Below are 27,210 nucleotides of genomic sequence, written 5' to 3' on the forward strand. Positions count from 1 at the left end.
ACTTTACTATGTAAGGATTTTCTGGAACATTTTTGTTCCATTTTAAGAACGTTATCTAACCTATGCATAACAATAGCTGAGTTTCCCCTTTCTCAGTTACTTAATGTAGATTTTTTTTATCTATTTGTGTTCAGGAGGAGACACCGCTCTTCTTGGCTGCGAGAGAAGGCAGCTGTGAGGCAGTAAAGGTGCTGTTGGCGCACTTTGCAAACCGTGAGATAACAGACCACATGGATCGGCTCCCGCGCGACATTGCACAGGACCGCATGCACCACGACATTGTGCAGATTCTAGACGAGTACAACACCGTTCGCAGCCCACAGAGCCACGCAAGCGCCGGGCATCACCTTGCTAGCGGTCATGCTCTATCGCCTCTCATGTGCCCGCCAGGTAGCTTCTTGCCCAACCTGAAGAACACACCACAGAGTAAAAAGAACCGCAGAGCAGGTTCCAAAGGCATAGGGCAGCACGGTAGCAGCCTGAAGGATGCAGCTAAGGCACGCAGCAAGAAACTAACTTTGGACATGCAGAGCGCCTTGCTGGACAGCTCAGTCACACTGTCTCCGGTAGACTCGCTGGACTCACCGCGTGGCGGCACCAGTAACGCCGGATACCTCACCAACCCGGCCTCTCCAGCTGCAATGCCTTCACCGGGCATCTTCCACTCTGTGCCCACTACTCCCATGGTGCACAGCAGTATGATGGATGCAGGTGGTCCGTTTGCTGTTTCGCTGGCTGGTTTGAATGAGTTGAACCAGGCTTCCCATAGCTACACGCTCAACCCTGCACAGATGGGCCTGAGCATGGGATTGATAAGCCCTGTGAGCGTGCCGTTTGACTGGCACAGCCGTGCAGCACAGTCCACTCAGTGCACCCAGCCTATGGTGAGCATGGTGCATCCGGGGACCCCCGGCACCATGCAGCCTGGCGCTATGCTCATGCACCAGCAGGTGTTCCGTAGCGCCCAGCAGACCATGCTCCAGCCCACACCAGTCACCAGCACACCCACCATTAGTCCCATCAAGCTGCCCTCTATTGCTGAACAGCAGCTCCACGGGCACGGCATGACCAACCAGCAGGCTCTGGCACGCCTGGGCTCCTCGACGCCCCCCACAGCACAGCAGCCTCCACAAGTCTTCTACCAGCAGCAGCCTAGTCAGCCTCAGCAGCAGCCACCTCAAGTCACTGCAGTATCACAGAGCCAGACCACTCCTCCACAGGTCTCTCAGGCACCCCCAGTGCAGGCCAGCAGCAGCATCACCACAGCAGGACTGGAGGACTACCCCACTCCACCTTCCCAACACAGCTGCACCTCTAACGTCGATGCCACACCCAAGCATTACCTACACGTGCCAAGTGAGCACCCTTACCTGACCCCCTCACCAGAGTCTCCAGAAGCATGGTCAAGCCCCTCCCCTCACTGCGTCTCTGATTGGTCCGACTCCACGCCCAGTCCAACGGTTTCCGGCTGCACTCCTGCCCACACCCAAATCCCCCATGCCCCCGAGGCCAATGGAAAGATGCAGGTGTTCGCGTGAGCAGAACTTTCGATAAGGATTCGTACCCGAGGGCTCGCGTCTCGTCTCTTCTGTGGTTTTTTAACTTTTTTAACGTCAGCCCATTTCCAAGATTTTAATTGGATTAGGATTGACTTTGTCAAGAGGACTGTCTGCTGGATGTTGTCTGCAGAGCAAAGCATAAAGGGAAAATTGTGTTGTCTTAAAAAGAAAAGACAATTTAATGAAGTAAGACGTTCCGTCACAGATGGACTTTTTTATTATTAAAAAAAAAAAGTATATGAAGAAAAAAAAACCACGTCTTTCATTTCAAAGACTTGGGACACTTTCCTGAAACTAACAAACTTTTTATAATGTAGATTAAGAAAAAAAGTGAAATGTTGAAGGAAAATCCTTTGTTTTGTATTTATTGTCCTCTAAAACTGCCTTGTGGGCATCCACTCGCTCTGTCTGTCTCCAGTTCTCGGAGCAAAACGTGTTTTTCACATCCTCTTTGACAGCTGTTACACCTTTACCTGTGTGTATGATTGTTACAGCAGTAGAAGCTTGTGGTTCACTGGTTTTGCCCATAAAGCCACGAGGCAAACAGGAAGAGTTGGACGTGTCACCTCTTGTAAGTGGAATTATTTATTTAGGCCGGCATTGATTCACAAAATTGGCTTTGTAGAATACCTAGCCATGTTTAATTGGCCAGCATTTGTGATATGTATCAATTTGATAAACTAAAGTGAACCGATACATTCCGTAGTGTTACTACGTGGGGCAATAATGTTAAGGGGCATTTCTGAAGCACTTCTAAGGCCAAGCGTGTAAAATTGATAGCTGCTGTTTTGAAGCAGCACTGATGCAAACTAACGTCAAGCATTGCTAATAGGAAAGCATTAAAGTGTTAACAGTGATGGAAACACTTCCACCTGTATCTGTATCAGCTCTGCTGAGCCACAAAGGGCCAAGTTTTTCTACCGTCTGTCCTTTAGTCTGTTCTTTTAAACTCACTGCCTGCCCTTCTGACTGTTCTTTTTTGGTTGTATAAATTTATTTGACTTTTTTATTGTTTATATTCTGTATTTTTTATAACCGTGGTTACCTTTGGGACATCAGTATGGTACAATAAGCTGTTTTTATTGGTTGCTGCTTTTTTGTCGCTTTACAGTGACACATGCTTCTCCCATCCCGAGTCCTTTATTTCTCCCCAGCCTTGTCTACAACTGGACCAGAAGAAAGCCTTGTCCTGACCCCTGGTCCTGTCTGTGATTGAGCCCTGGATGTTACATTTCTGTGGTCCTGTCGGTTCATTTCGAATGGTCCGATCATATTCATTATGCACGGTGTGCCAGTATGCATGTGATGTGTACTACTTATATTTGGAGGGTTTGATTGTCTGAAGAGGTGGCTAGTGGGCTGCTAGTGCTCTGTCACTCCTCAGGGAGGTGTTATATAGCATGCAGTGTAGTCTGCATCTCTAGTAGCTTCCACCCAACCAGTCTGGAGAATGGTTATCTTCCCTGCGTAAACACACTAGTACAGTAAACACTGCTATGTAGTGTTTCCCTCTGCTGTCTGCTGCAGGTGCAGGTGTTTATTTCTCTAAAAAATCCATCCCAAACATTAAACCGTACTAGTTCCACCATGCTTTCTTTGTAAGCCAGGATGCCCATTTTATAGGATTGTGTTTTACACTTATCGTCGTCCTTTTATATCAAAGCAGTCACTGCCAAACAACTACCTGCCACATATTTCACCAAGCTGAGCAATAATTCAGCTTCTGTGGGTCTAAAACCATTTGTTCTTCTATTTGGACCTTAGTATTTTTTTTCTACACACATTCTAACAAGGAAGAACATCCTAAAAGCCTCTTTGCCCATAATAGCCCTCAGTCTTCCTCTACGCTCTGGACTTTTTAAAATAATTTCAGCATTTTTGTACATATGATTGTTTTGTTTAGGTATATTTGTTTAAAAGAAGTCTAATGTTTCTAAAATGATTATGTACTAAAAAGACAATAAGTAAATGTACCTTCTATTAGCATTATTTTTTTTAAATGAGGATGTGACTGATATGTATTGGTCTTGCATTACTAGAACAGCCATAGATATTTTCTGTCTTTATTATTAATTTCTATACTTGTTTAAAAGTAGTTTAAATCATTGTATATAAACACTTTTCACGTTTCTTTCTACAGACAAAAGTTGTAAAATAAGTTACTTCTAATAAAACAGTAGGGAACTACATTTCTGTCATGTGTCTTTTATTATTGTCTGAAACACAAATCCATGGGGCGAGTGGTGGTGGGGGGGGCAGTTGGTAGCGCTGTTCACTCACAGCTAGAAAGGCCTGGGTTCTGGACAGCCAGGGTCCTTTCTGTGTGAAGTTTGCATGTTCTCCCTGTGTCCCCATGGGTTTCTTGTGTCGTTGTGGGTTTCCTTTGTGTGTATTCTGAGTGTTTCCTACCTTTTACCCAATGAACTGTACCCACCACAATTCTAAATAGGATAAACTAGTATAAAAACAGACAATAAAGGTTCAATGATTTTCACCATGCCCGAAGTGAAAATCAAAGGTGGGAGCATCGTGATATGGGGCTGCTTTTATTACTGTGGCATTAGGCATCACAGAAGAACACAGAGAGTATTTTACTAGGACATATCAGAAAATTTTATTATCAGCCAATAAAATAAACCAGGTAAATAAAACCAAACCAAATAAAACAACCCCAACAAGACTGGGCTTATCTCAGGCACACTAGGATTTTCCAATTATAAATTAGTCTGACAGACAGAGACCCTTGAAAAAAGAAGTCAATTTGCTCAGATGAATTGGTCACTAATGAACCACAATTCTACAAAAAGCTCATTCTTTCCCAACAACCAAATAATTCCCAACAAAACCTAATTGTATTCATTTATAGTGTCGAAAGATGTTTATTTGTTGTTGTTGATGTCCAAAATATATGCTAATTACTGCTACCGGTCGGCTGGGCACCATAGCGAGCACAATTGGCAGTGCCTGCAGCAGACAAAAATTGGCCACCGTGTCTGCTGGGTGGGAAAAGACCGGACTAAGTGGGTGGGGTCTTCAAACGCTGTGCAAGGACCCTGGTTAGCAGACCTAGGCACCTGTGCGAAAAGTGGATGAGCCTCTTGTGTGAATCCACCAAAGCACAGCATAAAAAGGGGTCCACAAGGACTGCTTCTATAACACAAATTTTGATAAGTTTGTTACTCCACTGAGGAAGGTAAAAGCAATTTATTAACATCCAGAAACGCCACTGACCTCTCTGTGCTCAAACTCATCTGAGATGGACTGAGGTAAAGTTGAAAGTTTGAAGTGCTGTAGTCTGATGGGTTTTTAAACTGATTAAGTTTAAAAGCCAGCATCTGTCATGGTAAGGGGTGTGGTAATACCATTTACATGGGTAAAACAACTATGAATGCACTAATAATGCTGAGGGGTACATATGCATTTCGGATCAACAAAAGCTGCCACATGAAGGGTTATTTTCAGTGACGTCACTGCTTGTTTCAGCAAGACAATGCCAAGCTACATTCTGCATGAGTTATAACAGTGTGTTTTAATAGCAGGAGAGTGCAGGATTTAGCCGTCCATTAAGAACTGTGGCTCCATGAACTTTCCACTTGTGGTTGATTTAACCAAGTGTACCGATAGCAATGTTTGAATGCTTGAAGTGTTAAATATGTAGTTTTTTTACTGTTGTTTAGGTTTAAGATATTTTTAAAAATCTCCTTTATCTTCACCTAGTTTGCTTTTTTTGTAATAAAACCTTTGTCTGGTTTAACTGACAGAGCAGCGCTAAATTGTGAAATAGTTTGTTGATCCTCTTTGCAGAATCAGTCCCAATGCTCCAACACACAACAGTATTAAAGAATGCACTAACAATGACAGACCAATTGAAAACTCAAAGCAAAGAGCTGCACGTACACGCTGATAATAATTACAGCTGTCTCTACTATAGAATTTTTATTATTATTCATTATTGTTTGAAACATTTGCACTACTTCTGATCTTTAACCCAGCTCAATTCATTCCCAGTGAAACACATCTACAGCCAAAGAGCAGTAAATGCAATTTATACTTTTTAGGTTCTTATGACGCTGCAGATTTCATTTACAAAACATGTCAATAACAGAAATGTGACACTGCAGTACTACAGCTTTCCCCTCTTTAGCTTTGTTTCTCTGGTTTCAGCAAACATAAAAAAATTAATTCATCGGAAAGGGAATGGGCTTAGATTGAACTTGGATTGACTTAATAATTTTATTTCGATGTGCTTTCATCAAGTGTAAACTTCCATTTTAGAAACCACACAACTGCTGTTTTGGGCAGTTAGATTGGTCAAGTTTACTGTCATGTGAAATTGGTCTTAATACATTCCTATTGCTTGGCCCTCTATAAATCTGTAGCTGGATAACCTAACAGCACAACATTCTTTATACAATAGAGGGCAACAAAAGGCCTCTTTACATTCCAACACAAACTGAATAGGCAGGTATGAAGGATTTATTTGTGTAGATTTGTATTTGTTGATTTGTTATTAAAATTAGAACTAATCACTTACTATATTACAATATATTGTATTATATTTTAGAAAATCTTGAGCCGTCTCTTACATATTTTCCATCAACTAAAAGCTGCTGCTGGAGTCGGTTCTTGCAAACTAGCAGACCTTTTAGGAACTGACCCATTTACACCAATTTTTCTGAGAACATATTAATTTGTGTGGTAAAAGTGCCAAACTGTTCATGATTTTGGCACCAGCACTGGCATCATGCTGGTGGAACAGTGCTATTTGAGGGTGTAGAGGGCCCTGACGGTCCCCCTTTGGTGACCACTACTCCTCCTTGCTAATGTAGTTTGTCCCTGTTCAACATACTGTCATGCTGCGAGTTTTAAGACTTTAAGACACCTCATTATTAGCCCTAAATTGCCCCTGTCCCAACTTTATTTGGAATGTGTTGCAGACCTGAAATGCAGGAGTGGAGATATATTAACAAATAAAATGAAGCTGAGCAGACAAAACATGAAATATCTTGGGTGTAAACTGTCTGCAATAAAATAAAAGTCAATGTAAGGAACACTGCATTTGTATTTAATTTGCATTTCCCATACTGTCCCAACTTTTTTCTGATTTGGGGCTGTACAATAGAGGGCAACAAAAGGCCTCTTTTCATTTCAACACAAACTGAATACAGTAGACCCCTGACGTACGAATTTAATTGGTTCCAAAGGGCTGTTCTTAAGTCAAAATGTTCGTTAGTTAAACCTAATTTTCCCATAAGAAATAATGTAAATAGAATTAATCCGTGCCAGACCTCCCAAACCCCCCTTACCTAACCTTTCTAATGTCTTAAATGCTCTTTTTTGTTATAAATACAAGTATATTTTCCCTTAATCTTAAATTATAGAATATACATTACTGTAATAAACAATAATAAAAAACAATACACAGTAGTACTGTACATAAAACACACACATCACATTTCAGCACAGTACGTGTGCTGTACAATACACCATAATACATTTCCTTCTTTTTATATAAAATGTATCTACCAGAAACAACAATAACTCTCATATTTCTTTATTATTTCCTTCTTTATTTCAGTAGTGTTGTATTTTGTAGGTGCAATTACAATTGCACTTACTCACTGTCCCCTCTGTCTGATACACAGTGACAGCTACTAGCAGGAGTAATTATACAACACAACAACGCTTTCTCTGCAGCTTCTTTTTGGCCATTTTAATATACGTAGAATTTTACAAAATATAAAGAAAACACCGAAAAAAAACACCATCCGCTGTCTGAATGTTTGCTCACTGTATATATATAGAGAGAGAGAGAGACGGTTGGAGTCAGCTTGTTCGTGACGTCACGTGTTTCGAGAATTTTGGTTCGTAATCCGAAATTAGTTTGTACGTTAAGTTAAAAAAGATCGTTCCTAACCCGAAATGTTCATATGGTAAACCGTTCGTAACAGGGTCTACTGTATGCAGGTATGAAGGATTTATTTAGATTTGTATTTGTTTAAATGTTGATTTATTTAAATTGTGAGTAGATAAAATTAGAACTGGTCACTTATTATATTACTACATATTTTATTATTTTTAGAAAATCTTATGCCATTTCTTACCTATTTTCCACCAACAAAGAGCTGGTTCTTGCAAACTAGCAGATCTTTTAGGAACTGACCCGTTTACACCAATTTTCTTGGCTCAAGAACGTATGAATTTGTGGTGTAAAAGTGCCAAACTGTTCATGATTTTTGCACCAGCACTGGCATCGTGCTGGTGGAACAGTGCTATTAGAGGGTGTAGAGGGCCCTGACGATCCCCCTTTGGTGGCCACTACTCCTCCTTGCTAATGTACTTTTGTGACCTGCAATTCAATTCAATTGGATGATCATTGCTAAGTCTCATCAAGTCGGTCTCATTTTTCATGTGGTGTCCATTTTGTCTCGCCCTCGTGTATTGTTTCCATAGCTTATGGCGCCACCTGATGGATGTTCATTTAATTACAGCTTTCAATATGGAAACCGAAAGTGAAGTGAGCTGACTGTTGTTCGGGAAAACTGAGTTGTTCGCAGCCCAGTCGCTTCTGTCTAATGACAAAATGAGTCGCCAAGAGGAAACTGAGGTATGTAAACAATAGTAGGCCTGTTACAAACTACTTTGTTTTTCATTATTAAAATCTTATGTGGGTGCAGAAGGATTCCAGTTACAACCTTTTAGTTTCTGTAATATTACACACCGTAATGTGCTGCATAACGTCTCTACATGCACAATTCTCATTTATAATTTATTACACGTGTATTATTTGGTACATATACCATACTTTGTCGTATTGAGAGTGTGGTATGCATTTTAAGTATATTAGATATCATTATTATTCATATCTATTTGTTTTTATCTATTAAAACCCACTTTTAAACCAGCACAGTTATACATAAGAGGGAAACACAAATGCTTTTATCAAATCTGCCTACAAATACACATTTAGACCAAGTTTAGATATGTGATAAACTGTTAATTACTTAAAAACATACATTAGAATGTTTGCTTTGAGTTGTATTGTATTAAAAGTGAATGCACCTTGCACAGAAACCAGTTTTTTATTTTTAAGCTGTGGAGTATTTGCAGATATAATAGCTGCAATTAACTGTTGTTAAATACAATGAGCTGTCACAGCAACATTGCTAAGGGTTTTAACTGTGTACACATCACTGTTAGTACAGTTTATAAGTATGGTATAGTATTAGAATATTAGAGATTACACATAATCTGTTTATTTCTTAGTAATTTTAACTGTTCAATGTTACATTTAAACCACTACAAATTGATCAGTCCTATACAGCAGTGTTTCTCAAACTACTGAAGCTAAAGGCCATTTCATGTGAAAAATAAATCCAATACATATTCATATGTTTTCTTCTCTATTTTTTCAGTTCACACCAGACTTATCTGGCTTGTAACCTACTCAGTTGCTTATCTCAATGAGGAAGCAGTTAGCACAGTTTTAATGTACTATATTATATTACATTATGGTGGTAACAAGCTTCTGCCTCCTCTCTTGCGGAGACTACACCCATTCACTAAATTCATTGAGGTTTGATGTCGTTTGTGCTGCAACTGCTTTCTTTTAATCCGACCAAAAGGTTTTCTATAGTGTTTAAATCTTTGAGAAGGAGATTCCAGTTCTGATTTTCTTAACCAAGCTTTGGTTGAACTGGAAGTTTGCCTGGGATTATCGTTTCGCTGAGAAGTTCAATTATCACCAAGGTTCAATTTCACCACAGAAAGCATAGCATTTCTTATCAAAATGTCTTGGTATTTCTGTGAATCTTCGATGCCAGTCAAATGGTCAAGATTGCCAGGTTCTGCAGCAGATAAAACATCACTGACCCACCACCATGTTTGCCCGTGGAATAGTGTTCTTCTGGCCTCAATGTTCTTGCACTAGACAAAAAGCTGATTCATATCGCCAAACAGTTCCCGTTTTGATTGGTCACTCCATATGACATGGCCTATCCAAATTCTTTCTTGTATATTAACCACCCTTCCTTTGCTTATTGGTCAGGGGTGAAGTGCATTCCACTCCCGCCAATGAGGTCTTATGGATGCCAGTAACACATTGTTGCAGTCTTTATCAGGTCAATCTGTAGGTGTTTTGGAGTAACATGGGGTTTTCCTTGTTGTTCTGGTGAGATTGCTAAAACCTCTGGATGAAATTTTGGGTTTCTTACAAAGTTTAAATCTATTGTTAAATATTTCTAATATATCTGGCACTGTATGTATGTATACACATACACACACAGTATGTCAAAATATTACATTTGGAGGATTTTATAATTCATAAGCAGAATGACTAAAAGCACACAGCTCAAAATAAATACATAAAGTATGACATGTGCAGTTAATAATTTACATTTAATTATCCCCCAGTAATTTAGCAACTGAGCACTAAAGTTTGCAGAAAAGTGTCATAATGATTTCCATTAAATGATGTTCATGTTTACATTATTTTAATTAAAAAACAACAAAAAACATTACATTTGACCAGATGCGTATACATATTTGATGCAACTGGAAACCTGCTGTGTAATATAACTGGACATTTTCATATTTTTACTTCCAGTTTTTACTTTTTACTTCCTACTTTACTTTATTTCATAAATGTGTCTAATGCTAGCAAACAATACTGATTGTAGACACTGATGAAGGACACATTCTTGTAAGAAACACCTGTTGCATACAGTGTTTTGCATATTGTACCATTCGTGCACTGTGTCACACACACTGTAAAGAAGTCAGTGCTCCATTGGCAGTTGGAAGAGGGAATGCTGAGTTGAAAAATGTATTTATGATTCTAGAATGACAGCATTAGATGCCAAGCTGAAATCTAAACCAGGATTTTTTTCCTTTGCCGAACGAGGTGCTTAAGAATTAGGTGCAGTACCATGTTTACTGCATTATCTACTGAACTATTGGTCCAATACCAAAACTTTATGAAGTCCATAATGACATAAATCATATCAATCATTTACCATGTATGTGGATTGTAACAATAGATTCGAAACCTTGATGTTTCTAGGAAAGATTTGTGTCTTAAACCACTCCCCCTAATATGTCCTTTTTTGAGCAGTTTTTTGCATTTTGGTTTGTTTAAAGTTAATAATTATGGATATTTTTAGGCATGCTAAAATCACTGGCTGATTCATGAAGTTCGGCACTCTTTTGTCATATGTAATAGGGTCATTCTATAATTTGGGGTACATTTCACATCACCAAAAAAGTACAAAAACAATGTTCTCTCTCAATAGAACAATCAGTGGTTCAAGTTAATATATTCCTTTAGTGTAACATATCCACTATTTGCAAAGCTTAAACATTCATTTTTTTTTTTTTTTTATATTAAAGGGACAGTAGATGTAGACTACTAGGTAACTTAGTTGACAGGTAACATAGTTGACAATATCCCTATTTTGACCCATAACTTCAGTGGTAGACCTTGCCTGGCTGACCACATGTCATTTCATGAACAGAATAATGTCTAATTTGAACATACATTTGAATTAAAATTATAAAAAAAATTTAACCATGACAATGTATGTAACATAGTTGACGGTCAATTAATATACTCATTGACAATGTTCTATTATAGATAAAATATTTTAAAAATAAGAGGACATTCACCACAGTGTGTTCAATATACCCTCCACAGAGATGAATGATATCATGTAATGCTGGTCACATAGTTTTAGAACAAACCATTTTTGAGTTGCTGAGTGGAGTTCTGTTAGTAACATAGTTGACAGAACTTTTGCGGACATTAATAAATAAAGATATTTAAATTATTTAAAAGAGAAACTCAATTTAAAAAATATTATTTTTCTTTAGTATTTAAACTTTTGAAATAAATAAAAAATAGATGTTGTTGCCCTTAATGATTTTATTCATTATTTTGAAACCAAGGCACCCTCAACTTAAAAAACGGACACAGCAAAAACTGTTCATTTAGGAACATCATGACAAATTTCAAGTTAAATGAAGCATAGAATGCACATAATGTTTTTGTGATATTACAACATGTTTTCCATTAATAGGTAAAATATGACATTTTTAAAGAAAATAGTTAGAATAAATATAATTATTATCATTGGACATGGAATGTACCCCAAATTAAAGAATGACTCAATACAGTATGTGTTTTGTCTAAACTTGTTCATCCATGTTGAGTAATGGCTATGGTAATTTGTCCCCAGATTCATACATTTGGGTTGTATGAAATTGTATGCATGTCAATAATTTTACAGGTGCTTTTTTTTTTTATCAAGAATGAATTTATTTTGATTCTATTTCATTTTAAAATACATGTATTTTCAGTGTAAAAGTAAGCTAATTAACCACACAGACATTTTCATGTCCTTTTTAACTAGGGATGTGCTTTAACGGGTTAAAATTTTAATCCCGACTAAAAAAATTAATTTAGAATAAAATTTTGAATCAAACTATGTTTTATTGAGCTATGTTTGTGCCACTTTAAATATGTGTCTCTGTGGTCATTTGCGCTGCGTTACCATAGCATTATTGTGTTTATACTGTAGTGATAACACGGGTCCTTTTCCAGTTTGCGGTCGTGAGTTACAAATTACTTGCGCTGCTGCTGCTACATATCGCGAAATGTATCGTGTTTTTGAGTAATAATTTTTGGTTTCAAAAAGTGTGAGAAATCATCACTAGACAAAATTACAGTTATTAATTGACGCTTCAATATCATCTTTGGTCAAAGCACACTTTTGTCTCGTCAGGCGTCTGCGTGCACGGATACGCATTACAGGCAAAATGAGCTCAGGCAACTTTATTTCAGAGGAATTTGGATGGAAAGCCCATGGAATATTACAAAGAGTTGTTAATCGCAATGGACTGTAGACACTTTAACATAGTTAACAATGTGGGTCTACATGACGTTGTACTTGTTGCATCTAGAAATGGTTCCAGTGGTTACCAGTGACAGGGTTATAAACAGAAAAAGATCCACCCTTTTGCCAGATAATGTGAACAGACTTGTCATTTTGAATAATTGGCTTAAAGATGGGTAACTGTTAACAACTCTATATAAGCATTGGCTGGCTTTTAAAAAATAATTTGGATTTAATAATTTTAGCATAAATGTATTTATTTATTTTTTTGTAAACATTTTCTTGCAATAAAAATGTGCATAACTGTTCAAATTCTGTTTAGTTGTTTTTGTAGTCGATTAATCGTGATTCATTTGGTTCTTTAATCGCGATTAATCATGATTAAAATGTTTAATCGTGTGACAGCCCTAATTTTAACTAATTATCACTGAAGCTGCTAAAATATTTTAAGCTGAATGTATATTATAGGTGCTGATAGGTTAGCAATTTGAACTGTCAGCTTGGTGTAAGTGGTTTTGCAACAGTTTGAGTTGTGTGCTGTTGATACAAATGCGAACAATTTGCTGTGTCTGTCTACTTCTAGTTGGAAATAAGTGTCAGAAGACTGAGAGAAAAGTTCCATGGAAAGATCCCAATCAGCAAGGCAACTGTGCTTATGCGAAGATACTGCAACAACCACTCAATGGTGGCAATGGTGATCATCCTAATGAAAGATAATGGTGAATGGCTCTAAAAGAAGTTGCTTGTCTTGACCAACATGGTTTTGTGTAATTAACCCATCACTGCACATGCCTGCCTTACAATTAATTTTAAGTACTCTTTTGTATTTTATACAATATTGTGTGTGCAGATCTGGATGTGGAGGACCAATGGTGTCTGGAAAATGATCCTGTTGTTAAGGTAAACAGCATCTGCATTAGATTTTACAATGTCTTTATGCAAAGAGCTTGTTTTGCATGTGTGAAAACAATGACTTCATTTCATGCTCACACACACAGAATGTGGTGGAGAAACTGCAGAATGAGGAAAGAGAAAGGGTAACATTTCTGCATCAATCTTTACCATTTAACCTTTATTGTTTAATATTTAACCCAGACTTTTCAAATAACAGTATCAAATCTGTGTAGGAGAGGAGAAAAGAAAGAACATCAGGAGCCAGTAAAGATGCTGGTAGTTCTAATGAAGTAGGTATAGGTGCTTTACTCTAGTATTAAGCAATGTGTAAACAGCAGATTCTGCAGTGCCAACCTATAATCTATCTACTTTATTTTTTCCAGCCTAATACAAACAAAGGTCCTAAGGGGGACAGAGACATAAAGGTCAGTTACCTAAAGCCCTCTTTCAACTTACTACCTGTTCAAGTATTAAATTGCTCAATGAATTGCCAAACAATTGTTCTGCAATTATTTGGCTTTATACAAATCAAAACAACGATGAATGGCTGTATTATATCACACTGTAAATATTAGAACATGTCATATTTGTGTCCGTGTGCTGTGTTTTTAGGAACTTGTGCAGCAACTTCGGGTTCTGCCACTAACAGAGAAGAATAAGCGCATGTTTGATCAGGCACAGCAAAACCTAATCCCCTCTGATGACCACCAGTTTGCCTGCCAGCAATGTGACAGGAGCTGGTGGAGACGAGTCCCTAGGAGAAAAAAGGTAAAGTGCTCTACAGACACAGTTGGCGGTTTAAGAGAGGAAGGGTCAGATGGGGAGTCTCTGAATTACCACTGCAGAAGTGATGCCTGTTATCTGGTCACGTGCCAGCATGAGAAGACAATAAAATCAGAGTCCCTAGTGTTTTTCTCTTTATGTGTATGGCTTTCTGTAGAATTTCTTTAAAGCAGCTGGCAGCTGCACTTGATAAAGTAAGCAAATGCTAGCCTGCAGCCTTTCCCGGTCTGTGTAAGGTTCATGCATGGTGTGTGGGCATTTATGTTTTTATTTAGGGCTGGCTCAATACCACTTCTTTATGTCCGATACCGATACTGCAAAATGAGTATCTGCCGGCAGTAATACCATGGACAAGGCATCAGTTCATTTCAGGGCTTTGGCCACCTCCTCTCCAAGACATAGCCAATCATGTCTGTGTAGATGATAGCACTGAGATTCCAACTTGGAGTTCTGCAGTGGTGGGCTACTAGTAGACATGGGGCATGAGTGTTTTGATTTGAGAAAAAAGAGAGGGAAACAGACTGATTTTGTTTAAACTTGTTTTAGGTGTCTCGCTGTCGGAGATGCAGACGTAAATACGACCATGTACCAGTGGGCAAAATGTGGGGCATTGCAGAGTTCTACTGCGCTAACTGTATGCGGTCTTTCAAGTATGTAGACACAAGTGCTAACCAGATTTGTATCCTGTATTGACGAACTGTGTTTAACATGTCTTCTAGGTTCTCTCACCATGTCCCATTGGAGAGTCTTATATACTATGCTAACCATACTACCACAATTGTTACATACAACAATCTCAAAGTTTGGGACTATATCTGGGGAAGGGTAGATCAGATGGAGTGTCTCCTCATTGCCACTGCAAAATGCGATCTCTGTATTTGGTTAAGAAACTGGCACAAGTGGTGGGGGTTCATATAGGGCACATAGCTTGACTCTTGGTCTCCGTCTCTTTTTTTTGCCTCTTAGTAAAAACGCACTGCTGGCTGGTGAAAAGAGGTGAGCAGTGACTGCACATGTGTTGCAGGGATTGGGTGCTGGTTCTCTTTAACCAGTGCAGGGATGGTGCAAGTGGCAGAGAAAATGCAATATGGAATTAAAAATGACTACATGGGGAGAATACTGAGACCCACCCCCTTATTCCTGTTCTGTACAGAATTACAATTCATCATTCTTTGTTACAGATTGTAACTTGCACTTTCCGGGTCCCAATTGTATGTCCTATCCAAAATGGATTTTATAAAACGGATAGTTCCGGTCCTAAAATCTGATTGGCTGAGCCGCGTTCGAAGCCGTTGTAAAATCCCCGATAAACGCACACCTAGGACCACCTCACATCATTCCATATTAATACGCCACTGAATAGAAAAAATTTATGTTATTTTCGCCCTCATGTTGCCTAGCAACACTGTTTATCGCACTATTTTGCGTCGCGGAAGAATGCTTTATTGTAAGTTTATACACGATAAATACATTTATGAATTAAACATTGTTGTATTTATTATATTTTATGTTGACCGCCGTTTTATAAAAGCAATAAGCCACTCGAGACCGTGCATTACTGTTATGATTTTAGCATGGGGAAAGAAGTTTTAGGCACTCCGCTTCGTCATCCCCGTGCTAAAATCACAGTAATGCACGGCCTCTCGTGGCTTATTGCTTTAATTTATAATGGTTACAAATGACATTTTTAGAACTTCTATTATTAATTTATAAATATCTTAAATATAACATTTGATTGATGTCATTTAGACTGGTTTTTGAAAGTAGCTTTAGCTCTTTGTACATAGGTCAAAAAAATCAATCATACTAGTTGACAAAGAAATCAAATGTCTACATGTATTTATTCATTTCTTCCCAGTTTGCTACTGGCCACTGGAAAGACATATCTGAGGCCTGCATTTTAGTAATTGCAGTAGTTGAAAAGGGTGTGTTCAAATCAGTAGGTTAACAGTAGGTATAGTGTGCTTGGTAGATATTTATATAAAGCCTCTACCATGCAATTATGGGATGTTTTACAGTTGCATTGACAAACAGACAAATTGCAAATGAATTGATTGTAGTTCACTAATTGAATTTAGAAAAAAGTGAGGAGTGCTCTGAATCCTCAGGAATGTAACTGTACACATACAAAGGCTTGTGAGGAAAATTATGGTATTACCTCACAATGGTGGTTTAATTACATGCTCTAGCCTTTGTTTAAACATGATTCCAAATATATCACAGTTTTACTTAGATTCTGCTTTTCTGACAGGGGATTTGGACGGATGGACTTGGGCTCGCCATGTTATGGTTGCCGCTGCATTGTTATGCCAACAAAAATCTTGCCACCACGCAGAAACTTCATGGATCCAGGGCCTAGGAGAAGGCACCAGCACAGCTGCCTTGCAGAGGACTGCTACAACAGACAGGGTAATACAATACTGCTAAACTACAATACATATACTGTATATATACACCCATCAGCCATAACATTAAAACCACCTCCTTGTTTCTACACTCACTGTCCATTTTATTAGCTCCACTTACCATGTAGAAGCACTTTGTAGTTCTACAATTACTGACTGTAGTTCATCTGTTTCTCTACATATTTTTAACCTCCTTTTACTCTGTTCTTCAATGGTCGGGACCCCCACAGGACCTCCACAGAGCAGGCATTATTTAGGTTGTGGATCATTCTCAGCACTGCGGGGACAAGGACATGGTGGTGGTGTGTTAGTGTGTGTTGTGCTGATATGTGCTCTATTAGACACTCCTACCTAGTTGGTCCACCTTGTAGATGTAAAGTCAGAGATGATCACTCATCTATTGCTGCCGTTTGATTAGGTCATCTTCTAGACCTTCATCAGTGGTCACAGGATGCTGCCCACAGGATGCTGGGTGTTTTTGATTGGTGGACTTTTCTCAGTCCAGCAGTGACAGTGAGGTGTTTAAAAACTCCATCAGCGCTGCTGTGTCTTCTCCACTCATACCAGCACAACACACACTAACACACCACCACCATGTCAGTGTCACTGCAGTGCTGAGAATGACCCACCATCTAAATAATACCTGCTCTGTTGTGGTCCTGTGGGGGTCCTGACCATTGAAGAACAGCATGAAAGGGGGCTAACACAGCATGCAGAGAAACAGATGGACTACAGTCAGTAGTAGAACTACAAAGTGCTTCTATATTGTAAGTGGAGCTAATAAAATGGACAGTGAGTGTAGAAACAAGGAGGTGTATTCTTAACAATACAGACCCCGTTCCAAAAGAGTTGTCACTGACCCTGTGAATATCCACAGCATCATTGAAACAAGATGAGAAAGTCCAAAAATGTGTGCAGAGACTCTAAGCCTTTTTCCATTTTATAATTATTAAGGCCACTGTGGTCCTGGGATACAATTTAAATTTCTCACCTTGATCTAACCCTTGCCAGCATTTGACCTTACAGACAGTTCCTTGGACTTCATGTCTCCTTTTTTGTCCTGATAATGCAGTGTAAATTGTGGACCTTAAAAACCTAGAGCTTTGCCTTTCTGAAATTTGTTCAGTCAGTTTAAATAGCTAGAGATCGACACTAATTAAGTTCTAGACACACCTCAGGAATACCTAAAGCAAACATGATACACCTGACCACAATTTGAAGTGCCACAGCAAACAGTCTATTTTTATGGACAAGAGATTTCAGATTTTGATTTTATGTAATTTTCCAAAATCTCTAAAAAGCACATTCTCACGTTGTCATTATGGGTGATTACATGTAGATTGATGAATACAATGGCAATTATATTTACTGAAAATAAATGGTGGGTGTACTTAATAAAACCGCCAGTGTATGTACATCTAAAAGCCAACCAACAGAAACAAATTTAGTTTTTAATATTTGTCTTTTAATTTAGAGCCCCATGTCCCTGGAACAGAGTGTGTTCACCCTGTCAGCAGGAAAAGAAATGGCAAGCCGGTGGTGGTGCACCCCAGCGACCACCACATCAGCAGTGGCTCTACAGTAAACACCTGTCTGAGCCAGGGCAGCCTGTTGGAAAGCCTGTCTGAACTCATCCTAGATGACATCCAGGAGGAGGCAAGTGATGACAACGACTCAGAAGACAGTGTTAGCAGCTAAAGAAAATGCCATGAGAGTATCTGCTAGGGTGCTTTACACCAGGACCAAAAAGTTGGTCAAACCAGATTAATAAAATGCTACACTATCTGTTCCTTCAGAGTTACCCTTCACCTCTTGCTTTTAAGACTATGGTGTATCTTACCCTGTCACTATGTATCTGTAGACAGCCTTCTCCATGCAAAATTACAATTATATATATATATATATATATATATATATATATATATATATACAGTGGGGCCAAAAAGTATTTAGTCAGCCACTGATTGTGCAGGTTCTCCTACTTAGAAAGATGAGAGAGGTCTGTAATTTTCATCATAGGTACACTTCAACTATGAGAGACAAAATGAGAAAGAAAAATCCAGGAAATCACATTGTAGGATTTTTAAAGAATTTATTTGTAAATTATGGTGGAAAATAAGTATTTGGTCACACACAAACAAGCAAGATTTCTGGCTCTCACAGACCTGTAACTTCTTCTGTCCTCCACTCGTTACCTGTATTAATGGCACCTGTTTGACCTTGTTATCTGTATAAAAGACACCTGTCCATCTGACTCCAAACTCAACCATGGCCAAGACCAAAGAGCTGTCAAAGGACACCAGGAAGAAAATTGTAGACCTGCACCAGGCTGGGAAGAGTGAATCTACAATAGGCAAGCAGGTTGGTGTGAATAAATGAACTGTGGGAGCAATTGTAAGAAAATGGAAGACATACAACCATTGATAATCTCCCTCGATCTGGGGCCCCACGCAAGAGCTCATCCCGTGTGGTCAAAATAATCATGAGAACGGTGAGCAAAAATCCCAGAACTACACGGAGGGACCTGATGAATGACCTGCAGAGAGCTGGGACCAAAGTGACAAAGGCTACCATCAGTAACACACTACGGCGAGAGGGACTCAAATCCTGCAGTGCCAGGCGTGTCCCCCTGCTTAAGCCAGTACATGTCCAGGCCCATCTGAGGTTTGCCAGAGAGCATATGGATGATCCAGAAGAGGATTGGGAGAATTATCATGTGGTCAGATGAAACCAAAATGGAACTTTTTGGTAAAAACTCAACTCGTCGTGTTTGGAGGAAGAAGAATGCTGAGTTGCATCCCAAGAACACCATACCTACTGTGAAGCATGGGGGTGGAAACATCATGCTTTGGGGCTGTGTATCGTGAGATTTTAAGCCAAAACCTCCTTCCATCAGTGAGAGCATTGAAGATGGAACATGGCTGGGTCTTCCAGCATGACAATGATCCCAAACACATCGCTCGGGCAACGAAGGAGTGGCTCCGTAAAAAGCATTTCAAGGTCCTGGAGTGGCCTAGCCAGTCTCCAGACCTCAACCCCATAGAAAATTTGTGGAGGGAGTTGAAAGTCCATGTTGCCCAGGAGATCTGCATGGAGGAATGGGCCAAAATACCAGCTACAGTGTGTGCAAACCTGGTGAAGACTTACAGGAAACGTTTGACCTCTGTCATTGCCAACAAAGGTTATGTTACAAAGTATTGAGTTTAACTTTTGTTGTTGACCAAATACTTATTTTCCACCATAATTTACAAATAAATTCTTTAAAAATCCTACAATGTGATTTCCTGGATTTCTTTTTCTCATTTTGTCTCTCATAGTTGAAGTGTACCTATGATGAAAATTACAGACCTCTCTCATCTTTCTAAGTAGGAGAACTTGCACAATCAGTGGCTGACTAAATACTTTTTGGCCCCACTGTATATATATATATATATATATTTATTTTTATTAATAATAGATTTAAACAGTGCTTTGTGGCATGTTAAAAGTTTGGGATATCTACCAAACCCTGATTGATACATTTCTGTAACTGATTCTGATACATTTCTGTAACTGATTCTGATACATTTCTGTAACTGGTTCTGATACATTTCTGTAACTGGTTCTGATACATTTCTGTAACTGATTCTGATACATTTCTGTAACTGATTCTGATACATTTCTGTAACTGGTTCTGATACATTTCTGTAACTGATTCTGATACATTTCTGTAATCGATTCTGATACATTTCTGTAACAGATTCTGATACATTTCTGTAACTGATTCTGATACATGTCTGTAACTGGTTCTGATACATTTCTGTAACTGGTTCTGATACATTTCTGTAACTGATTCTGATACATTTCTGTAACTGATTCTGATACATTTCTGTAACTGGTTCTGATACATTTCTGTAACTGGTTCTGATACATTTCTGTAACTGATTCTGATACATTTCTGTAACTGATTCTGATACATTTCTGTAACTGGTTCTGATACATTTCTGTAACTGGTTCTGATACATTTCTGTAACTGATTCTGATACATTTCTGTAACTGATTCTGATACATTTCTGTAACTGGTTCTGATACATTTCTGTAACTGATTCTGATACATTTCTGTAACTGGTTCTGATACATTTCTGTAGCTGGTTCTGATACATTTCTGTAATCGATTCTGATACATTTCTGTAACAGATTCTGATACATTTCTGTAACTGATTCTGATACATTTCTGTAACTGGTTCTGATACATTTCTGTAACTGGTTCTGATACATTTCTGTAACTGATTCTGATACATTTCTGTAACTGATTCTGATACATTTCTGTAACTGGTTCTGATACATTTCTGTAACTGGTTCTGATACATTTCTGTAACTGATTCTGATACATTTCTGTAACTGATTCTGATACATTTCTGTAACTGGTTCTGATACATTTCTGTAACTGGTTCTGATACATTTCTGTAACTGATTCTGATACATTTCTGTAACTGATTCTGATACATGTCTGTAACTGATTCTGATACATTTCTGTAACTGGTTCTGATACATTTCTGTAACTGATTCTGATACATTTCTGTAACTGGTTCTGATACATTTCTGTAACTGATTCTGATACATTTCTGTAATCGATTCTGATACATTTCTGTAACTGATTCTGATACATTTGTGTAATAAATTCTGATACATTTCTGTAACTGGTTCTGATACATTTCTGTAACTGATTCTGATACATGTCTGTAACTGATTCTGATACATTTCTGTAACTGGTTCTGATACATTTCTGTAACTGGTTCTGATACATTTCTGTAGCTGGTTCTGATACATTTCTGTAATCGATTCTGATACATTTCTGTAACAGATTCTGATACATTTCTGTAACTGATTCTGATACATGTCTGTAACTGGTTCTGATACATTTCTGTAACTGGTTCTGATACATTTCTGTAACTGGTTCTGATACATTTCTGTAACTGGTTCTGATACATTTCTGTAACTGATTCTGATACATTTCTGTAACTGATTCTGATACATGTCTGTAACTGATTCTGATACATTTCTGTAACTGGTTCTGATACATTTCTGTAACTGATTCTGATACATTTCTGTAATCGATTCTGATACATTTCTGTAACTGATTCTGATACATTTGTGTAATAAATTCTGATACATTTCTGTAACTGGTTCTGATACATTTCTGTAACTGGTTCTGATACATTTCTGTAATCGATTCTGATACATTTCTGTAACTGATTCTGATACATTTCTGTAACTGATTCTGATACATTTCTGTAATCGATTCTGATACATTTCTGTAATCGATTCTGATACATTTCTGTAATCAATTCTGATACATTTCTGTAACTGATTCTGATACATTTCTGTAATCGATTCTGATACATTTCTGTAACTGATTCTGATACATTTCTGTAATCGATTCTGATACATGTCTGTAACTGGCTTTAATACATCTCTGAGACTTGTTCTGTAGAAATCTTAGATTTGTATTAGCAGCTCCTTGGTCTTTATGATATAATTTGTTTAAGTTTGTTCTCTGTACTGTTCTGAGTACTGTTTTACAATGTTATGAAGTAAGGACTGATCAGTCTCATCAGAATGAATATATTCAATTCAATTAAATCTAATTTAAAGCTACAATATGTAAATTGGTTAGTAAAGTGTAAAAATGGTGTAAACATTGAGATGTTTCTTCTGCTTGTGGGTACATACAGAAGATTGGATTATGCAAAATACAGGTGGAACAATGACATCAGGTTTTGGTCCTTACCACATCAATGGCTTTTGGCATGATGCAACCTTTTATTTGGCAAAAAGTGTACAGTTTAATTACCAGATTGTTAATTAGAAGATCAGTGAATGTTTAATTTGAAGAGACTTTTTATGAACTGTTAGTTTGAGCTGTTTTGTAATACCAGTAAAATAAAAATTAAAAAATACCAAAAGACAAATGGTGGTATGTGTCATACTGGCAGAATTAAGGCACTACCCATTTTTGTAAAGACTTCTGTCATTTCCTTAAGCTCTGTTTTACCAAAAAAAAAAGTTCTAGTTGTAAATTTTGTTGCAGGCATCGAGGGGGATCTAAGATTGTGTTCTGTGTATTTAAGCTTTCCCTAAAATTGACTCAATGAATTGTATTTGATTTATTAATATTAACAGTTCATAATAATTGGTTTGCTTAATTAAAGTAGTTTTTATAACAATAGCTACACAAGGTTATATATTGCCTTCAGTGTATAGCCACTATTTATAAGTATTACATTCAAGTGTTTTAGACACCCCCCAAATGATTCATGTGCTTTCAATTTTGGTGTGGAAGAATTCCAGTGTCCTTCACAGAGGTCCAACTACAGCCTCATTAAACAGCTTTGGAATTAAGTGGAATGTTGATGGCAAGCTAGGCTTTTTTTATACAACATCAGTTCCTGGCCTCACTTAACGGGCACAAATTTACACAGACACTCCAAAATCTTGTGGAAGGCCTTCTCAGAAGAGTAAAGGTTGTTACAGCCAAAAAGGGAGGACCAACTTTATAAAAAATAATGCAATTAATGCAAATACATATTGTGTACATGCTGTTTAAATGAAATATCACATTTAAACAGATAATGTTTCAGTATTCCGTGTAAGACAGAGTTGTACCATCTCCGCAGTGTTGGGTAATTAAGGTGACTTTACACAAGCACCAGTAAATACAGGGCAGTGATAGCTCAGTGGTTAAGGTACTGGACTAGTAAACAGAAGGTTGCCGGTTCAAGCCCCGCCACCACCAAGTTGCCACTGTTGGGTCCCTGAGCAAGGCCCTTAACCCTCAATTGCTCATTTGTGTTTAGCTTATTGTGTAAGTCGCTTTGGATAAAAGCGTCTGCTAAATGCTGAAAATGTAAAAAAAAATTTAAAATGTAAAAATACTCACCTAAAGCAGCTCCACATGTCTTTGCTAGTCAAATCACTGAGCAGGTAGGTGACATCCATTTTAGAAAGTGTCTTTTCAGAAGTGTTTCTGATGGCTTCTGAACTCTGTAAAGGAATCACAAACAATATGATTATCTTATCTCTAATATGCATTTAAAATGTTAACACAAACAATTTTGTTCTGAGCTTGTCTTTTTTTTAAATTTTTGTTTTTAAATTTCATTTTATGGTTTATATTATCTATATTATGCTGCTCTTCTAATGAGCCATCACAATGAGCAGGCAGTTTTATTTTTGCCTTTTTAAACATTATGTGTGCATTCTGTTAAACAATATGTAGGTGTTAAGAAGTGTATATGGGTCATTCTATAATTTGGGGTACATTCCATGTCCAATGATAATAATTATATTTATTCTAACTATTTTCTTTAAAAATGTCATATTTTACCTATTAATGGAAAACATGTTGTAATATCACAAAAACATTATGTGCATTCTATGCTTCATTTAACTTGAAATTTGTCATGATGTTCCTAAATGAACAGTTTTTGCTGTGTCTGTTTTTTAAGTTGAGGGTGCCTTGGTTTTAAAATAATGAATAAAATCATTAAGGGCAACAACATATATTTTTTTATTTATTTTAAAAGTTTAAATACCAAAGAAAAATAATATTTTTTAAATTGAGTTTCTCTTTTAAATAATTTAAATATCTTTATTTATTAATGTCCGCAAAAGTTCTGTCAACTATGTTACTAACAGAACTCCACTCAGCAACTCAAAAATGGTTTGTTCTAAAACTATGTGACCAGCATTACATGATATCATTCATCTCTGTGGAGGGTATATTGAACAAACTGTGGTGAATGTTCTCTTATTTTTTAAAATATTTTATCTATAATAGAACATTGTCAATGAGTATATTAATTGACCGTCAACTATGTTACATACATTGTTATGGTTACAATTTTTTTTATAATTTTAATTCAAACGTATGTTCAAATTAGACATTATTCTGTTCAAGAAATGACATGTGGTCAGCCAGGCAAGGTCTACCACTGAAGTTATGGGTCAAAATAGGGAAATTGTCAACTATGTTACCTGTCAACTAAGTTACCTAGTAGTCTACATCTACTGTCCCTTTAAAATTAAAATAAAAAAAATTAATGTTTAAGCTTTGCAAATAGTGGATATGTTACACTAAAGGAATATATTAACTTGAACCACTGATTGTTTTATTGAGAGAGAACATTGTTTTTGTACTTTTTTGGTGATGTGAAATGTACCCCAAATTATAGAATGACCCATATATTGCTATAACTGATAAGACAAAACCAGTTTCTGTACTATTAGGACATTGTGCACTGTTAGGATAAATCTTTTAGTTCAAAAGGTCCTGAAGAAAGCAGTCGGGAAGTCCAGAAAGTACTCTTTAAAACACTTTATTAAGTGTAAAAATGATCTGTGAATATATATCAGAGCTAAGCCGACCGGCGCTCCTCTCTCCTGCAGTCTAGACACACAACCACGTAAGAAGGAGACCGAGCCTCTCTCCCCGCCGGTTTTTAAACTCAGCTAGGCTCCTCCTCCTTTACTGCTGGTGGAGCCAATGAAGTGTGCTAACAAGCCCCGGGCTCTGCCTCCCCCCCCCTCGGTAGGAGTCAGGGAGGGAGCCTAGCCGGCGCCATGTTGGACAAAAGACCATGCGGCCTGGATGTCGTAAAGTTTGGAAAATGCCGTAAAACTTCCCATATTAAATGTACGTTTTTATGTTCCGAAAAACCTAACAATCCCCCCTTGAAAGCATCTTAATGCTTTCACAATAACTTTTAACTATAGGTTAGGTGTTTCTAGATCCCAGGAGATAAGGATAGCTGTCAGCAACCCCCCAATTTAACCCCTTCTGACTTACATGGCCACTGGGCTGAATTTTTACAATAAAAGGTATCTAAAAAATAAAAGGCTACCAGTTAAACTAAAGGAACCGTACCTATCGCAACAGCTCCTACCCTTAAACCAAACAAACAAACAAAAAATAGAAAATTAAATAAGAATAGGAAAACAAAATAAAGCAATTTTAAAATAGGAAATCAAAAACGAGAAAAATAAAATAAAAACAATGGGTGCGTGGCTTCTACAGGAAGTCCGTTCAGGTTGTCCTCCACCAGACGGAGCTGCAGATATTCAGAAGGGGCCCATAGCTCCTGTGTCTCTGCATGACTCCTAATGTCTTATGGATTCTCCCCTGTCGGTCTTACCTGTTTCCACAGCAGCACAAACATTTAAACGATGTAACACAGAGAATATCCTTCCTAAAAGTACCAAACATATATACATTGTAAACAATCCTGAACTAACCCCTTGCGTTTTGTAGCTAAACTATGTGTGTTGCACTTAACTAGTGTTTTCAAAGATGGTCTATGTGTCTGCGAACTATATGTTTATGTTTTTTTTTTTCTCCTAGTCCAACTAAATTCTCCCCCCTCGTCTTGTTCCGCTCCGTTGATTCCGCTGGACTCTTCTTCCACATGGTTGGTTTTGTCGGGCTTTCTGCTGTGTTTAGTTCCCTGTAGGCAGGTCCAGTTAGTGGCACTTCTGTCTCTTGGAGTGGGTCTTCCAGTCCCCTCAGTGTCTGCCTCTGCCAGTCCTTCCAAGTCTCCTTCCTTCATCACGGTGTGTGATCAGTAGTGCTGGTCCTCTCTCCTCGTCTTGTCTGGTCGGTTTTACCTTTAATTAAGCAGAGTTAGTAGCACTTATACTGCTCGAAGTGGGTCTTCCGGCCCACCTTCAAGGGTATCCTCCTCATCATCATCTACATGATATCTCGACAAATCAGCCAACATCATCTGGATAACTGGTGGATCCTGCCCCCCTCTGCTTCCTCTACTCACTACTTCTATCACAAATTTTTCTATTAATACCCTGATGCACGGGATACCACAACAACAACACAACATATCACTAAAATTACCAATCCTACACTTACTGACATCACCAAACTCGTAATTCCTTCCATGGCCCAAACATCCCTTCTAGCCACTTAACCCATTCATACACACATACAATCATACAACAGACAAACATATAAGCTACTTACCCAGCCCTCACCGCAGCCACCCCACTCCCAACATCGGGATACACGGCCACGGTGAGCTTAGACACCACTGCCGCAAGGCTTTCTGGGTAAAGCCCGTGCCAGACCCAGTGGCGACGCTACACTGCCCCCTCCCTAATGGTCAACCGTCCCGGTGACCCACTCACCAGCGTCCACTGGGTGGCTCCATGTCCGGACCGCACCCCATTACACTGCCGAGTCGCTCTTCCACCCACTGCTGGACCGGGCACCCTGCCCCTGCAGCCACCTGGGCTAGCGCACTCGCACAGACCGGGCATATTGGCTCACCAAACCATCAGAGCCACCCAAACACCACGATCCCACTTCTGACACCAATGTGGCGCCGGCGAGTAAGGAAGGTTAGCGTCAGGGCCGCAAGTGAGCTGCCTTTGGCAGTTCATTCAGTGGTTTAGGGACAGACACCCATTCATACACACATCCCTTCTGAAAAATGTCCCCTGTTCATCGGTTCTGGCCCGTTGCTCCCGAAACAGGTGTAATTGTCTTTATAAGCTTTGATGTTGGTTGGGGTTGGTTCCCGAGCCAGTGGGTGAGACATGGATAAATTCTCACACCCCACTGGCTCAATCTCCCTGAACAATGAGAGTAGGCATGTCCAATTTCCTGAAACTACTGGATGCGTGGCCAAA

At 38.5% G+C, this 27,210-nt stretch overlaps 2 protein-coding genes across 2 annotated transcripts in view; both read left to right on the forward strand.

The window, feature by feature from the left end:
- Positions 1–3,748, forward strand: part of notch3 (notch receptor 3) — a 42,812-nt gene extending 39,064 nt beyond the window's left edge. Inside the window, exon 33 of the mRNA XM_063015293.1 lies at positions 135–3,748. Within this exon, the coding sequence (XP_062871363.1) occupies positions 135–1,538 (1,404 nt within the window). The 3' untranslated portion in view covers positions 1,539–3,748. The remainder of the gene's footprint in view (positions 1–134) is intronic.
- A 4,337-nt stretch (positions 3,749–8,085) lies between these two features.
- shfl (shiftless antiviral inhibitor of ribosomal frameshifting) lies at positions 8,086–18,370 on the forward strand. Its single transcript, XM_062990823.1, has 10 exons — positions 8,086–8,166; positions 13,032–13,167; positions 13,299–13,348; positions 13,447–13,485; positions 13,576–13,632; positions 13,726–13,767; positions 13,955–14,110; positions 14,672–14,775; positions 16,377–16,534; positions 18,005–18,370. Exons 1-10 carry the CDS (start codon positions 8,143–8,145, stop codon positions 18,226–18,228), a joined length of 990 nt encoding a protein of 329 aa, XP_062846893.1. The 5' UTR covers positions 8,086–8,142; the 3' UTR covers positions 18,229–18,370.
- The last annotated feature ends 8,840 nt before the right edge of the window (positions 18,371–27,210 follow it).

The sequence above is a fragment of the Trichomycterus rosablanca genome, chromosome 2 (genome assembly GCF_030014385.1).
Source record: "Trichomycterus rosablanca isolate fTriRos1 chromosome 2, fTriRos1.hap1, whole genome shotgun sequence".
NCBI classification, from domain to species: domain Eukaryota; kingdom Metazoa; phylum Chordata; class Actinopteri; order Siluriformes; family Trichomycteridae; genus Trichomycterus; species Trichomycterus rosablanca.